Source organism: Ornithodoros turicata, chromosome 7 (assembly GCF_037126465.1).
Source record: "Ornithodoros turicata isolate Travis chromosome 7, ASM3712646v1, whole genome shotgun sequence".
In the NCBI taxonomy this organism is placed as follows: domain Eukaryota; kingdom Metazoa; phylum Arthropoda; class Arachnida; order Ixodida; family Argasidae; genus Ornithodoros; species Ornithodoros turicata.
Window position 1 is genome coordinate 49310998 of NC_088207.1, and position 17045 is coordinate 49328042.

The window sequence follows — 17045 nt, forward strand, 5'->3', positions numbered from 1 at the left end:
AGGTGGATTGGCTTGATTTCGACTGGATTAGGGAAAGTCAAGGAATGTGTTTTCGTAGCTCAAACGCGAAACCATTATAATTTAAGATTAATTTAATAATATGAATACTAAAATAGTATAATAATGTATATAATAGTATATTATGTTCTGTACGAAACTATGGTGAAGCTGATTGCTGATCACTCAAAAGCCACTCAAAGCTGTTCATCATGGCGTCTGCCGGTGTGGTAAGTTCGTGGAGTTCCTCAAACAAAGTCATTCTACTGAAGTTCAGAAAAATATCTGCGCTGATTGACATGCATTGGAAGATAGCAGAATAACAACGCTTTGTCATATGCGCGTATTCTTAGCTTTTATTTAATATTATGGCAGAAATATAGCATTGTACACGTGGCACAGCGCGTTCGCTGTTAGCTGCTATCATCACAACCGACATGTTTCGCGTTTAGTACTACTCACCAAATTTCGGCTAAGCTTTTAATGAAGCGCATTCGTATTAGGCTGCACTATTATTTACAACTTTGCAATTCGAGTTGGAAAATGCGATTGTTGTGCGTTACGTTAGCGAAGCCGGTTTCTCAGAATGCTCGTTCACACAGGCACCAAGACCACCCTACTGTCATTTGTTGACACTTAGCTAATTTGTTTTATTTTCTATGGCACGTATTAGATTGAGTAACAAGTCTACCTGCAGAAAAATGGGTAGTTTGCATTGCATGCGTAAAATAATGAATTTTTGTGCATCTATGCTGGTCGTGCCTTTGACCCCTCAAAAGCTCACAGTTTGTACAAGTGTGCAGTACAAGAATCCTCCCAGTGCACTCTGGTTATGCCGGTTGGGCGCTACATAATTCTGGTTGCATTTCACGTTTCAGTTGGGGTTGGGCATTGAGCAGATGCACAAGTATGTCAGCCCAGTTAACCCGGCTGTCTACCCTCACCTGACTCTAGTCCTCATGGGAATTGGCCTTTTCTTTATGGCTTGGTTCTTCATGTATCCTTTTATGCTGTTACTAGGCGTTTCTACCTTAGTATACAAGCTTCAGATACTAGTAGTACTTTTGATGCCCCCTCACATGATCATGAGGTACGTAGTCGGTATATTAGTTTTCTTTGTACAGCTTGTGCTCCTTAACAATACTTCGCCAGATATGAAGTGACATCAACAAAGTTTACACGTGACATTTTCAAAGAGCTGCTCATCTCCCTGGTGGCAGCGGTTTTCTTGGGATTTGGAGTCCTGTTCCTTCTTCTTTGGGTTGGTATCTACGTATAGTGTGAAAGGTACGTCCAAGGGAAAGCAGAAGTAACTTTATGCTGATGGCATAAGGTTTTGTAATTTCCTCACACGGGACTAAAATGTCGATTTCATTCCGTCTGATCACGTAAAATATTTTTCCTTTTTTTTTTTTTTCAGACCTCCATCGCTACCTGACCGACAAAAGGCTGGACCATTCACCTGGAATCTTTTCATGTCATATTTGTTTGCTGTTACACAGTGTCATAAATAAACGTACAGCTGTTGCTAAATTAGCGTTATAACTCTTGGGAAAAGTTGCATTACCCGTACTGTGGCTAGATTTTCTTGTGAGATGGCTGGCGCTGAAAGCACAAATGCAACTCCCTTTCAAGAATATAAGGTCTTGGGCATGTGAGCATGGAGCTCGCGGAAAATGTGCGGAGTCAATCGGCGTGCTCCTGCACGAGCACGCTGGTCGACGCTATGCTGTTTGCTGTTGGAGTATAATAGAGTCACTCTAGTATAAACAGCTCTTAAAGCCTTTGCTCTTGATTGTTTCTTAGCTTTATGGAAAGAATACGGACTCGAGAGTTTGTGTATTTGCTGTAGTCACGTTAAATGTCAAATAAACGCGCTAAATAGATTACACTTGGGAAGAGTTATATGGGTATGTTTTCACACGAAAGCGAACTATTTGTTTTTCATCAACAAAATATCAAATTCTGCTTCAAAACACTTTTCAGTATAGAAGTGTATTTCTTTTTCTGGCTAGTTTCAAATTAGTTTTTAAAAAAGGGTTCGAAAGATTCGTGGATTCGCGGAACCTTCCTTGAATTCGAATTCGGCAAATTCTGGATTCGTCCCATCTCAGGTCATAACACTGTGGGGAGAAAGTGGAGGCATTTCAGCGACCATTTTAATGACCACAAGCCGATAACCGTCGCACTTAAAGCGAACTCACTCCTTAAGAAGCCTATGGGGAATTTTTGTTCGCACGGTTCTCGTAAACCTCGCCAACTTTCTACACGAAACAGGTACAGGCGTGTTCCTCTCGCGTTTATCTAGGGAATGACATGTTTTCGAAGGCTTGATGCTATCCACTGATTTTTGGCGAATTAAAGTTTGTCAAATTTTCGATACATGGGAGTCTATGGGCGGTGCAACAAAATCGCTTCTCTCGGCACGCCCGCCCGCGATACTTGGGCCGAAATGATGTCATTCCCTACAGTAATCGTCGGGGAATTGATCGCAATTAAAGCATTTGACAGGCTTACTTCAGTTTTCCAGATTCCTGCGAATGAAAACAATGGCTTTCTCGTTTGCTATCATGTTCTGCAAGGCGCCGATTACATTACTTCTAGGCCCTACTTATATATGCTGATGCTGTTGTGGCTCGGCTCGGCCGCCATCGTCATTCCGCCTTGGGCATGCGTATGGAGGGCTAGAAGGACTGCAACCTTCCCCGCTACTTCCCCGCAACTAGCCCGCCATAGCATGCGCAGGGTACCATTCGCAGCGTTCCGAGCCACGGCCGGCACGAGAAATAAAAGAATTCCTTCTTCAACCACGAAGGTTGTGTACTTCCTTCAATGTCTATAAACCTCTACCCGAGACACGTCATCATGACGTTGGTAGACAGACTGAAACCGAAACAAATCGGAAAGGGAGGGCTGGGTTCCACGAATGGGCACTTATTCGCTGCCTCGTATTGAAAGAAAAGTAGGACCGAAGGTCGTGTCCCTTTCAGAGACCATCGTAATCCCCTTAGGGCCGTGGCTTTCGATCGCGACCTCGCCCGTAGCTTCCCGCATAGTTCAACTCGACCAAACTGGTGGCGCTGTCGAACACTAGGACGTCATTTGTTTACAAACAGGGAGTGGTTTATATAACGGACTGACAGCTTTCACGATGTGCTACGCTTGTGAGCAAAATTTAATCTCCGTGCAGGGGTGCTATGGAGTAACGCTTGAGTGAAAGAAAATAAAATTTGTGTGGCATAAGCCATGCTTGAAGTGTAACATCAGCAACATAAATTTTTTTAGTTTCAGTGAACCAGTTTATATCGGATCGAACCTTTATTTTTTTTATTTTTTCTGCTCTAAACCCGAAATAAACCTCAAAAAGTAATGGCTCCGTACCGTGCCTGCTAGACTTTGCTAAAAAAAATCAAGACATAACTTGTAGTTATGTTTTGTGTTTCACTTTTCGTTTCAGACAGACTTACAGACTAAAACAACAACTTTATTTTAATGATGATAATTGGGGAGTGTCATCGCCGACTAAATCAATGTACTTGATGAGTACTTATACCAACGAATGTTCGCCGAAGCTCTGTGGTTGCACGTCAGATAGTTTGTTTGCAAAATACTGCTTATTTTACTTGGAGTACATTTGTAATGTGGTGTACGCTGGTACTCTGTACTGTACCGCAAGTACCGACGACGCCAGATACTTCGTACTTCACTTCGAGTACAATTCTGGGGTACATTGTCCATCACTGCATAACGCCATAACGCGAAGTGGAAGCCTGTTCGTGGGTAATGAACCACACATATCAATCTGTCGTGGCATAATGGTTAGGGTGATCGTTTTCCACGCCGAGATTGGGAGGTGACACTGGTTCGAATCCTGTCACCGGATGTGCTGTCTGAGGCTTCTTCCGGGTTTTCCGAAGACTTTCCTGACGAATGGCTGCACAGTTCCCCCTGAAGTCGGCCCAGGATGCATACTAACCCCCTGTCCCCCACTCCTTCCTGCTGTCCTCCTCCATCTGTCCAGGTCTGTACGCCGCTCCTAGCCACAGTTGCTTCGCGGTGCTAAAATAAATACCTTTTATACCGAGCCGCACAATTAAAAGAGAACGACTCTTCTAATCTTGGGATTCTCGTATTCCACCTCCAGCCGCAACCTCCGAGATACGACCTCTGCTGGAGCCAAAATGATTTGTTCGCCGATCCTTTTAGGGACGTTTCTCTGCTCAGAAGCAAGCTTCCAGACGTTGTCCTATATTACCGAGTGCCGGACCTTTGACCTGGACTTTGCCTACGGCATATTCACCAACAAAGACTTATGTCCCGTTATGTAGGGACACTCCGCAGTCACCACTAGTATATAGTCTTGATATCACTACTTCATTACTTTGCAGCTACAAACTACGAAAGTAACCCGTGACTGGGGTTGGGGGTTCTGAAATGTAGCCCACTAGAATTCATGAGGAACAATCATCGCTGACTGTGCTGCTCTTATCGGAACAATTCTTCTACATGAACAGGAACTTCATGACAGCTAACCTCCAATCTTTGAAAATTTCACGCTTGTATAGTAGAGATGGCTCTGTTGATAGCACGAACTCAAATGTATGCTTCCAGTTACAATTTTTTTTAAATAGCAAGCCGGCTCTTTGCCTGGCTAACCTTTCCTTTTTTTCTTCTTGATAAACATATCCCCCCCCCTCCCCTCCGTATCGCTCCTTGTGTCTAAGCAGACGAGATTGCGTGCGTAGATATGGAAGTGTCGAATCGATTACGTCTTCCTGCGAATAAATAAATAAAATAAAATAAAATGAATTAATAAAGAAGAGATATTCTGCACGTTCAAAGTCTCCTATTTCTTTATTATTCTTTGTAAAATATCATTTTGGGTCAATCAGAAAATTACTTTCCGTTGATTATGGGTTTTTAAAGGAGTAGCGACGGGTCTAACACTTCCAGTCTCGTTCTTTATTTATGTATTTTTATTATTTATTATATTATATTTTTATTATTATTTATTATTTATTATATATTTATTATGTATTTATCACAGTTGACTCTCGCGACATAAAGCCACAAAAAATATTATTATTATCTACTTCTTTTCTATCTCAACTGGCCCGCTGCAGCAGCGGCAGATAATGCACGAAAGCTCGTTATTAAAACTAGATGCTCCTAACCGCCTGAACTTTGTTCTGACTATACATAATGAGGAGAGAGTTAATTTCGCTCTTTCATATGCTATCTAAGTAATGAAAGCACGCGTGGTACAGCTCCCGTTAAAGTTAATGATAACACCTGAAAAAAAAAAAAAAAAAAAAGGGCTCTTCGTTCCCGAGCGCGATTACAGGAACCCTTGGAGCCACGAGGAAATCTTAATTGAACAAAAATTATTCTGTCAGTTTAACGCAAGTACTTTGTTCACTTAACATTCCCCAGTGCTCTCAGGGTGGCTGTTTATCACGCTGGGAAGTGAGACAGAATTTTTTCCAGTGTTATTACTAACTTTGACGGGAGCTGTACACACACACACAAAAAAAAACATCTTGCACATATTTCGGCACAGTGCTCCTCTCTTTGTGGTTAAGACACGGGCCACCACTTTGTGCTCTAGAAGATAAGAGTAGAATGCGAGGGACCGATGATTAATGGAAGACAAACGTCGTTTTTTTGTCTGTTTTTTTTTTTTTTTTTGATATCACACATTTTTGCCACGTGCCGTACAGTGCAGCCAATGGTGCAGCACGCTCCTAGGCCATATCTACACGCGCGATAAACCCTCCTCTTCATAAACCTACGTGGTGGTGATGAGACTGTTTGCCAGGTCACACTCAAAGCAGGCAACGTCACGCCTAACGCAGGACGTAAACCTACGTCCTGACGTCTGCAGTTCCCTTCATATTGCGATTCTACGTTGCCCTCTGTTCACTGTCTTTGTACTTGGTAGAGTACAATGCAGTATTTCGTCATGGGGTTTGGGAATGTGTGCATTCTCTCTGTGCTGGACGACCATTTCATCCGCTCTGGACGTGTGTCCTATACAGCGCTATATGCTGAGACAAACCGTTGGACAATCTGTTGGAATATTGAAGATACTTCTAAAAATACGTCACGTGAATGCTGTCGAGCAGGTAAGAAATCATTGTTCACCTTCCAATTACGGGTTGTTTGTTTTTAATTCTCGTTCTTCAGTGTTTTATATACTGTCGTGGCCGCTGTTAACCCATCTCCCGTTTCCGTGGCCTCGCTCCCATAAGCGCTCGACTATCGGGCAACAGCGAAAACACCATTAGACCGGCCGATTGTTATGTTGGGGATGGTCAGAACACCTGTAAAAAAGAAAAAAGCGACAGAAGAGCAATGAAAGAAGACTGCTTATCTGAGACTTGCGTGAATAATTTCCTGGCTTTTGTTTCGTTGCGCTTGATAATATATATGTATATATACACACATATATATAATATAATATAATATAATGAAAATATATCATGAGAACATATATCGGAAACGCCACGAGATTTCGCCCTAGTCATTGCACTCCAAACTTACCGCCGACTTGGCGTTGAGACAATTGTGCCACAGGCGAAGCTTTTCTGGCAAGATAGAATTACCTTAGCTTACACAGATTGCCAAACGCGATCTATATAGTTATTCCCTCACGTTAAATTCCTTACACTGTAGATATGTGAGCAACCGAAAGCGAAGGAATAATGTTATACGGGAGTTAGTATATGCTAACATGATTATTATTGCCCTTTTCTTTCTTTTTTTTTTTTTACACTTGCTTTGGTCGCGGTTCACTGGCGATGAGCTTTAAAGCATCTGATTGTTAACAGCGTTTGATACGTTCAGAGACTGAAATTACGTGATTTTTTTTCTTTCTGTAAATGCTTCATTACGGAGGTAGACTGTTTCCGAGGAACTCATGCTCCCGAAAAAAGCGCATGAAAGTATTTCTAACGCTTTGTAAAAGATGAAGGGAATTGCCTCAGGACGAGAGACAATTTCCTTCATACTTCCCTTCCGGTATGCTGCATTTCTACCCGTCTATGCTTTGTAAAAGAAGCCGTCCTGTGGCTGGATGAAAGGAGGCAGGGGAACAGTAACACCTAATTCCTGTGAGACCCTTTGGTGCAGTACGCCAACAAAAGACTGTCTATTCCTCTTGGAGGCCAAGTTGGCCCTGGCAAAAAAGCATGAGCAAACATTATGGAATTCGTTTGATATTTTTACCACCTGAGTGGTCGCTTATGATGGCAGTGTCGTCAGTTTATCAAAGGGGACACTGATCAACCCGTCAACAGTAAGGAAGGGCAAGTTTGAGATTGAGATTCGCGGATATCTCGAACAAAATACATTTATCGAAGAGAAAGTCTTGTGTTCGAAACATTTTGACGGGGAGATTATTAAATGCGCTATGTGCATTAAATTATGTCTTAAATTCGTATAATTTCAATGTCAACATCAATGTAAAATAATTGGCTTGGCAGAAGGTAGTGGTATCATGTACTCCGCATGCTGGCTATGTGAGGGAGCATAAACATTGCAACGTCTTCAGCCACATTCGACAACAGGATTCCTACGGTACAAGGTACTGCCTAGAGAAGGGTACGCAAGCGGAAAAGTAGCGGCGGAGTACTTACGCTACTTTTATTGAGGCGCGGTAGCGGTACCGCGTTCCTTTTTCAAATTTGTAGCGACGCTAGTATTGCGCTACTTATTTGCGGAGTAGCGGTATTACGTTACTTCATTTTCGTAGCGAGTACGACACTGGTATCCATCAGGTTCTAGTACAAGTGCCTCAAATGCTAGAAAAAGAAAAATGGTGGCAGGTTGTCTTTTACGCAACCATTCGCGTGTAAGCACGACACTATTTTTTCCTCCCTGCAGGAATGATTCGGGACTGTGAGTGCTCACAGAGTGTCAGGGAATGCCGCCAATTCAAGGGTGTCTACGCTGGGTATCAGGATCCCACAGAATACTGTCCATTGCTTTCCAAGTGGTATGTCAACTGTCACTTTAAGCATGTAGATCGACCACAAACGAACAAAATCCCATGTCAAGGACGAAGACCGTGGACTCAAGCAAAAGGACCAGGAGCCTGCGTTTTTGGTGTCGTCCTTTTCAAACTTCTTATGCCCACGGAAATGTTTTCTGTGACTTGTGTTGAAATGCTTACTAATGAACTTGAGAGCATCTCACTCGTTTGTTTTTCCTGGTTGCCATTATAAGTTCTGTTTTTATGCAATACTGTTCTTGTTATTGTGTTTACTCGCTGCCATACTATTCTCGTTATTGTGTTTCTCACTCCCATATTGCTCTTGTTATTGTGTTTTCACTGCCGTATTGTTCTTGTTATTGTGTTTACTGACCGTCGTACCGTCCTTGTCTTTGTGTTCACTGACCGTCGTACTGTCCTTGTTATTGTGTTTACTAACCGTCGTACTGTTCTTGTTATTGTGTTTCTCATTGCCATACTGTTCTTGTTATTGTGTTTCTCATTGCCATACTGTTCTTGTTATTGTGTTTCTCATTGCCATACTGTTCTTGTTATTGTGTTTCTCATTGCCATACTGTTCTTGTTATTGTGTTTCTCACTGCCATACTGTTCTTGTTATTGTGTTTCTCACTGCCATACTGTTCTTGTTATTGTGTTTCTCACTGCCATACTGTTCTTGTTATTGTGTTTCTCACTGCCATACTGTTCTTGTTATTGTGTTTCTCATTGCCATACTGTTCTTGTTATTGTGTTTCTCACTGCCATACTGTTCTTGTTATTGTGTTTCTCACTGCCATACTGTTCTTGTTATTGTGTTTCTCACTGCCATACTGTTCTTGTTATTGTATTTTGTAACCGTTGTACTGTTCTTGTTATTGTGTTTTCTAACCGTTGTACTGTTCTTGTTATTTTGTTTTCTAACCGTTGTACCGTTCTTGTTATTGTGTTTTCTAACCGTTGTACCGTTCTTGTTATTGTGTTTTCTAACCGTTGTACTGTTCTTGTTATTGTGTTTTCTAACCGTTGTACTGTCCTTGTCTTTGTGTTCAATAACCGTCGTACTGTCCTTGTCTTTGTGTTCAATACCGTCGTACTGTCCTTGTCTTTGTGTTCAATAACCGTCGTACTCTCCTTGTCTTTGTGTTCAATAACCTTCGTACTGTTTTTGTTATTGTGTTTCTCATTGCCATACTGTTCTTGTTATTGTGTTTCCTAACCGTTGTACTGTCGTTGTTGTTGTGTTTCCTAACCGTCGTACTGTTCTTGTTATTGTGTTTCCTAGCCGTCGTACTGTTCTTGTTATCGTGTTTCTCACTGCCATACTGTTCTTGTTATTGTGTTTCTCACTGCCATACTGTTCTTGTTATTGTGTTTCTCACTGCCATACTGTTCTTGTTATTGTGTTTCTCACTGCCATACTGTTCTTGTTATTGTGTTTCTCACTGCCATACGTTCTTGTTATTGTGTTTCTCATTGCCATACTGTTCTTGTTATTGTGTTTCTCATTGCCATACTGTTCTTGTTATTGTGTTTCTCACTGCCATACTGTTCTTGTTATTGTGTTTCTCACTGCCATACTGTTCTTGTTATTGTGTTTCTCACTGCCATACTGTTCTTGTTATTGTGTTTCTCACTGCCATACTGTTCTTGTTATTGTGTTTCTCACTGCCATACTGTTCTTGTTATTGTGTTTCTCACTGCCATACTGTTCTTGTTATTGTGTTTCTCACTGCCATACTGTTCTTGTTATTGTGTTTCTCACTGCCATACTGTTCTTGTTATTGTGTTTCTCACTGCCATACTGTTCTTGTTATTGTGTTTCTCACTGCCATACTGTTCTTGTTATTGTGTTTCTCACTGCCATATTGTTCTTGTTATTGTGTTTTCTAACCGTTGTACTGTTCTTGTTATTGTGTTTTCTAACCGTTGTACTGTTCTTGTCATTGTGTTCACTAACCGTCGTACTGTCCTTGTCTTTGTGTTCACTAACCGTCGTACTGTCCTTGTCTTTGTGTTCACTAACCGTCGTACTGTCCTTGTCTTTGTGTTCACTAACCGTCGTACTGTCCTTGTCTTTGTGTTCACTAACCGTCGTACTGTCCTTGTCTTTGTGTTTCCTAACCGTTGTACTGTCCTTGTCTTTGTGTTTCCTAACCGTTGTACTGTTTTTGTTATTGTGTTTCCTAACCGTTGTACTGTCCTTGTTATTGTGTTTCCTAACCGTCGTACTGTCCTTGTTATTGTGTTTTTCATTGCCATACTGTTCTTGTTATTGTGTTTTTCATTGCCATACTGTTCTTGTTATTGTGTTTTTCATTGCCATACTGTTCTTGTTATTGTGTTTCCTAACCGTTGTACTGTCGTTGTTGTTGTGTTTCCTAACCGTCGTACTGTTCTTGTTATCGTGTTTCTCACTGCCATACTGTTCTTGTTATTGTGTTTCTCACTGCCATACTGTTCTTGTTATTGTGTTTCTCACTGCCATACTGTTCTTGTTATTGTGTTTCTCATTGCCATACTGTTCTTGTTATTGTGTTTCTCACTGCCATACTGTTCTTGTTATTGTGTTTCTCACTGCCATACTGTTCTTGTTATTGTGTTTCTCACTGCCATACTGTTCTTGTTATTGTGTTTCTCACTGCCATACTGTTCTTGTTATTGTGTTTCTCACTGCCATACTGTTCTTGTTATTGTGTTTCTCACTGCCATACTGTTCTTGTTATTGTGTTTCTCACTGCCATACTGTTCTTGTTATTGTGTTTCTCACTGCCATACTGTTCTTGTTATTGTGTTTCTCACTGCCATACTGTTCTTGTTATTGTGTTTCTCACTGCCATACTGTTCTTGTTATTGTGTTTCTCACTGCCATATTGTTCTTGTTATTGTGTTTTCTAACCGTTGTACTGTTCTTGTTATTGTGTTTTCTAACCGTTGTACTGTTCTTGTTATTGTGTTCACTAACCGTCGTACTGTCCTTGTCTTTGTGTTCACTAACCGTCGTACTGTCCTTGTCTTTGTGTTCACTAACCGTCGTACTGTCCTTGTCTTTGTGTTCACTAACCGTCGCACTGTCCTTGTCTTTGTGTTCACTAACCGTCGTACTGTCCTTGTCTTTGTGTTCACTAACCGTCGTACTGTCCTTGTCTTTGTGTTCACTAACCGTCGTACTGTCCTTGTCTTTGTGTTCACTAACCGTCGTACTGTCCTTGTCTTTGTGTTCACTAACCGTTGTACTGTCCTTGTCTTTGTGTTTCCTAACCGTTGTACTGTCCTTGTCTTTGTGTTTCCTAACCGTTGTACTGTTTTTGTTATTGTGTTTCCTAACCGTTGTACTGTCCTTGTTATTGTGTTTCCTAACCGTCGTACTGTCCTTGTTATTGTGTTTTTCATTGCCATACTGTTCTTGTTATTGTGTTTTTCATTGCCATACTGTTCTTGTTATTGTGTTTTTCATTGCCATACTGTTCTTGTTATTGTGTTTTTCATTGCCATACTGTTCTTGTTATTGTGTTTCTCACTGCCATACTGTTCTTGTTATTGTGTTTCTCGCTGCCATACTGTTCTTGTTATTGTGTTTCTCGCTGCCATACTGTTCTTGTTATTGTGTTTCTCGCTGCCATACTGTTCTTGTTATTGTGTTTCTCGCTGCCATACTGTTCTTGTTATTGTGTTTCTCACTGCCATACTGTTCTTGTTATTGTGTTTCTCACTGCCATACTGTTCTTGTTGTTGTGTTTCTCACTGCCAAACTGTTCTTGTTGTTGTGTTTCTCACTCCCATACTGTTCTTGTTATTGTGTCTCTCACTCCCATACTGTTCTTGTTATTGTGTCTCTCACTCCCATACTGTTCTTGTTATTGTGTCTCTCATTGCCATACTGTTCTTGTTATTGTGTTTCTCACTGCCATACTGTTCTTGTTATTGTGTTTCTCACTGCCATACTGTTCTTGTTATTGTGTTTCTCACTGCCATACTGTTCTTGTTATTGTGTTTCTCACTGCCATACTGTTCTTGTTATTGTGTTTCTCACTGCCATACTGTTCTTGTTATTGTGTTTCTCACTGCCATACTGTTCTTGTTATTGTGTTTCTCACTGCCATACTGTTCTTGTTATTGTGTTTCTCACTGCCATACTGTTCTTGTTATTGTGTTTCTCACTGCCGTACTGTTCTTGTTATTGTGTTTCTCACTGCCGTACTGTCCTTGTTATTGTGTTTACTAACCGCCGTACTGTCCTTGTTATTGTGTTTACTAACCGCCGTACTGTCCTTGTTATTGTGTTTACTAACCGCCGTACTGTCCTTGTTATTGTGTTTACTAACCGCCGTACTGTCCTTGTTATTGTGTTTACTAACCGCCGTACTGTCCTTGTTATTGTGTTTACTAACCGCCGTACTGTCCTTGTTATTGTGTTTACTAACCACCGTACTGTCCTTGTTATTGTGTTTACTAACCACCGTACTGTTCTTGTTATTGTGTTTCCTAACCGCCGTACTGGTCTTGTTATTGTGTTTCCTAACCGCCGTACTGGTCTTGTTATGGTGTCTACTCACTGCCCCACTAGGTCTTACTGTTCTGGTGCTGTAGGGTGTTGCGGTTGTTTTTTTTTTTTCTCACTGCCATCCTCTTGTTTTCTTTCTGCCATTTAGTTGTTTTTTTTCCCAGCGCCATTGAGTTGTTGCTGTTGTTGTTGCATTTTACTCCAGGACATTGAGTTGTTGCTGTTGACGCCATGCCATTGAGTTGTTGTTGCTGCTGTGTTTTTGCTGTTTACCCCTTGTCATTGAGTTGCTGCTGCTGTTGTTGTTGCTGTTTACCCCTTGCCATTGAGTTGTTGTTGCTGCTGCTGCTGTTGTTGTTGTTGTTGCTGTTTACTCCTTGCCATAGAGTGTTTGCTGTTGTTGTTGTTGTTGTTGCTGTTTACTCCTTGCCATTGAGTTGTTGTTGTTGTTGCTGCTGTTGTTGTTGTTGCTGTTTACTCCTTGCCATTGAGTTGTTGTTGTTGCTGCTACTGCTGCTGTTGCTGCTGTTTACCCCTTGCCATTGAGTTGTTGCTGCTACTGCTGCTGTTGCTGTTGTTGCTGTTTACCCCTTGCCATTGAGTTGTTGTTGTTGCTACTACTGCTGTTGTTGTTGTTGCTGTTTACCCCTTGCCATTGAGTTGTTGTTGTTGCTGTTGTTGTTGTTTACCCCTTGCCATTGAGTTGTTGTTGCTGCTGCTGCTGCTGTTGTTGCTGTTTACCCCTTGCCATTGAGTTGTTGCTGCTGCTGCTGCTGTTGTTGCTCCATGTAGTTGCTTTCTCTTGTTGCTTTCTATTGTTTTTTCACTGCCATCCCATGTTGCCGATTGTGTTCCCACTCCTCACTAGGTTGCTGTTGCCCTTTTTTTCGCTACCCTCAGGTGTTTCTGTTGTGTGCCATTGAGTTGTTGCTGTTTACCCCATGCCATTGAGTTGTTGCTGTTGTTGTTGCATTTTACTCCAGGACATTGAGTTGTTGCTGTTTACGCCATGCCATTGAGTTGTTGTTGCTGCTGCTGTTGTTGCTGCTGTGTTTTTTGCTGTTTACCCCTTGCTATTGAGTTGTTGCTGTAGTTGTTGCTGTTTACCCCTTGCCATTGAGTTGTTGTTGCTGCTGTTGCTGTTTACCCCTTGTCATTGAGTTGTTGTTGCTGTTGCTGCTGCTGTTGTTGTTGTTGCTGTTTACCCCTTGCCATTGAGTTGTTGTTGCTGCTGTTGCTGTTTACCCCTTGCCATTGAGTTGTTGTTGCTGCTGCTGCTGTTGTTGTTGTTGCTGTTTACCCCCTTTCCATTGAGTTGTTGTTGCTGCTGCTGCTGTTGTTATTGTTGCTGTTTACCCCTTGCCATTGAGTTGTTGTTGCTGCTGTTGTTGTGTTTCTGTTGTGTTTTTCTGCTGCCATGTAGTTATTGTTTACTCACTGCCATTTAGTTCTTTTCTCCCTTACATCCGGTGCATACAGGTGCTGCCACCGTGTTTTCTATCACCGCCCATTCAAGTGCTGCCATCGTGTTTTCTGTCACTGCCCATTCAGGTGTTGCCATCGTGTTTTCTGTCACTGCCCATTCAGGTGTCGCCATCGTGTTTTCTGTCACTGCCCATTCAGGTGTCGCCATCGTGTTTTCTGTCACTGCCCATTCAGGTGTCGCCATCGTGTTTTCTGTCACTGCCCATTCAGGTGTCGCCATCGTGTTTTCTGTCACTGCCCATTCAGGTGTCGCCATCGTGTTTGTGTCACTGCCCATTCAGGTGTCGCCATCGTGTTTGTGTCACTGCCCATTCAGGTGTCGCCATCGTGTTTGTGTCACTGCCCATTCAGGTGTCGCCATCGTGTTTGTGTCACTGCCCATTCAGGTGTCGCCATCGTGTTTTCTGTCACTGCCCATTCAGGTGTCGCCATCGTGTTTTCTGTCACTGCCCATTCAGGTGTTGCCATCCATCGTGTTTTCTGTCACTGCCCATTCAGGTGTTGCCATCCATCGTGTTTGTATCACTGCCCATTCAGGTGTTGCCATCCATCGTGTTTGTATCACTGCCCATTCAGGTGTTGCCATCCGTCGTGTTTGTATCACTGCCCATTCAGGTGTTGCCATCCGTCGTGTTTGTATCACCGCCCATTCAGGTATTGCCATCCGTCGTGTTTGTATCACCGCCCATTCAGGTGTTGCCATCCGTCGTGTTTTGTATCACCGCCCATTCAGGTGTTGCCATCCATCGTGTTTTGTATCACCGCCCATTCAGGTGTTGCCATCCATCGTGTTTTGTATCACCGCCCATTCAGGTGTTGCCATCCATCGTGTTTTGTATCACCGCCCATTCAGGTGTTGCCATCCATCGTGTTTTGTATCACCGCCCATTCAGGTGTTGCCATCCATCGTGTTTTGTATCACCGCCCATTCAGGTGTTGCCATCCATCGTGTTTTGTATCACCGCCCATTCAGGTGTTGCCATCCATCGTGTTTTGTATCACCGCCCATTCAGGTGTTGCCATCCATCGTGTTTTGTATCACCGCCCATTCAGGTGTTGCCATCCATCGTGTTTTCTATCACCGCCCATTCAGGTGTTGCCATCCATCGTGTTTTCTATCACCGCCCATTCAGGTGTTGCCATCCATCGTGTTTTCTATCACCGCCCATTCAGGTGTTGCCATCCATCGTGTTTTCTATCACCGCCCATTCAGGTGTTGCCATCCATCGTGTTTTCTATCACCGCCCATTCAGGTGTTGCCATCCATCGTGTTTTCTATCACCGCCCATTCAGGTGTTGCCATCCATCGTGTTTTCTATCACCGCCCATTCAGGTGTTGCCCTCCATCGTGTTTTCTATCACCGCCCATTCAGGTGTTGCCATCCATCGTGTTTTCTATCACCGCCCATTCAGGTGTTGCCATCCATCGTGTTTTCTATCACCGCCCATTCAGGTGTTGCCATCCATCGTGTTTTCTATCACCGCCCATTCAGGTGTTGCCATCCATCGTGTTTTCTATCACCGCCCATTCAGGTGTTGCCCTCCATCGTGTTTTCTATCACCGCCCATTCAGGTGTTGCCATCCATCGTGTTTTCTATCACCGCCCATTCAGGTGTTGCCATCCATCGTGTTTTCTATCACCGCCCATTCAGGTGTTGCCATCCATCGTGTTTTCTATCACCGCCCATTCAGGTGTTGCCATCCATCGTGTTTTCTATCGCTGCCAAAGCTTTTTTTGTACTGTATTGTCTCATCTATTGCCGCGGTACATATAGATGCACGTCCCTTTGCCATCAAGTGTTGATGTTGTGGTGTTAGTTTTCTCACTGCCGTGAAGTGTTGATGTTGTAGTGTTTGTTTTCTCACTGCCGTGAAGTGTTGATGTTGTAGTGTTTGTTTTCTCACTGCCGTGAAGTGTTGATGTTGTAGTGTTTGTTTTCTCACTGCCGTGAAGTGTTGATGTTGTAGTGTTTGTTTTCTCACTGCCGTGAAATGTTGATGTTGTAGTGTTTGTTTTCTCACTGCCGTGAAGTGTTGATGTTGGAGTTTTTTTTTTTCGGCGCCATCAGGTGTTGCTGCTTTTCTTTGTTTTTCATTTTTTTTTTTTTTTGCTGCCGTCAAGTGCTGCTGCTGTTGTGTTCGTTATTTTTTTACTACCAAAGCTTTTTTTCCTGTGCTGCATTGTCTCATCTGCCGCGTTACATAAAAACGCACCTCGGCTTTGCCATGCTCGCCTCGGCATTCGTCAGAACATCGGAGGGCGTCGTGCAAGGACTCTGCCTTTCGCATCCAACTTCAACAGCTGCGAAACTCTATGCCATCCTTTTCTTTCTGCAGCACATATCTGATTTTACCCCGCGAGAATGGACAGTCTTCACTGACTCAAAATCTACACTGCAAGCTACTGAAAATTCTGGCATACGAGGCTCATCCGCACCCATAGCGACGGATCTGTTAATGGCTTACCACCTACGAAGCAGGGCACATAGGCTGGTTCTCCAGTGTGTCCTAACCCATTCTGGTGTCGTGAGGAATGAACAGGCCGACAGTGCAGCAGAAGCAGCTCCCTCGTCTCGGAGACAGACGAGTATTGCGCTGCTGAGAGGAGACCGTCGTTCCATTCTTCGATTCCTCGTGACACCCATGACTTCCCGCCAATGGACAACCGACATTCTTCCACCATCTATGCTGAGAAGACTTGATCCAACGCTCGCTTTCAGCATGCCACGAAACACCCTTCGCCAAGATGCTGTCATCGAATGCGACTCGATGTGGCATTTACAGCTCAGTGGCGTTACCGTTCGAGACAAGTTGACTCTCCCAGATGATGTCACTGCTGTGCTCTAGAAGATCTAGAGCAGATTCTTCTTCATTGCCCACACTACCAACCTTCCAGAACCTCAATCTTCAGGTCTCTTAACCAGCTGGACTCTCGCCCCTCCCCTCTCAAAATTGCTTGGTCCCTGGCCGAATCCAGCCCACCAACGCTGTGCCCATAGGACTTCGAGCCTCATTGTGATGTGGCTCATTATTTCATTTCCCACAATACCACCAGCACAAATTATGGA

At 43.0% G+C, this 17045-nt stretch overlaps 1 protein-coding gene across 1 annotated transcript; it reads right to left on the reverse strand.

Annotated features, from left to right (window-relative positions):
* Window positions 1–7147: 7147 nt before the first annotated feature.
* LOC135400628 (protein starmaker-like) lies at window positions 7148–13706 on the reverse strand. Its single transcript, XM_064632458.1, has 5 exons — window positions 13639–13706; window positions 13181–13303; window positions 10953–11289; window positions 9948–10250; window positions 7148–7174 (listed from the first exon to the last, which is right to left on the reverse strand). Exons 1-5 carry the CDS (start codon window positions 13704–13706, stop codon window positions 7148–7150), a joined length of 858 nt encoding a protein of 285 aa, XP_064488528.1.
* Between the last annotated feature and the right edge of the window lie 3339 nt (window positions 13707–17045).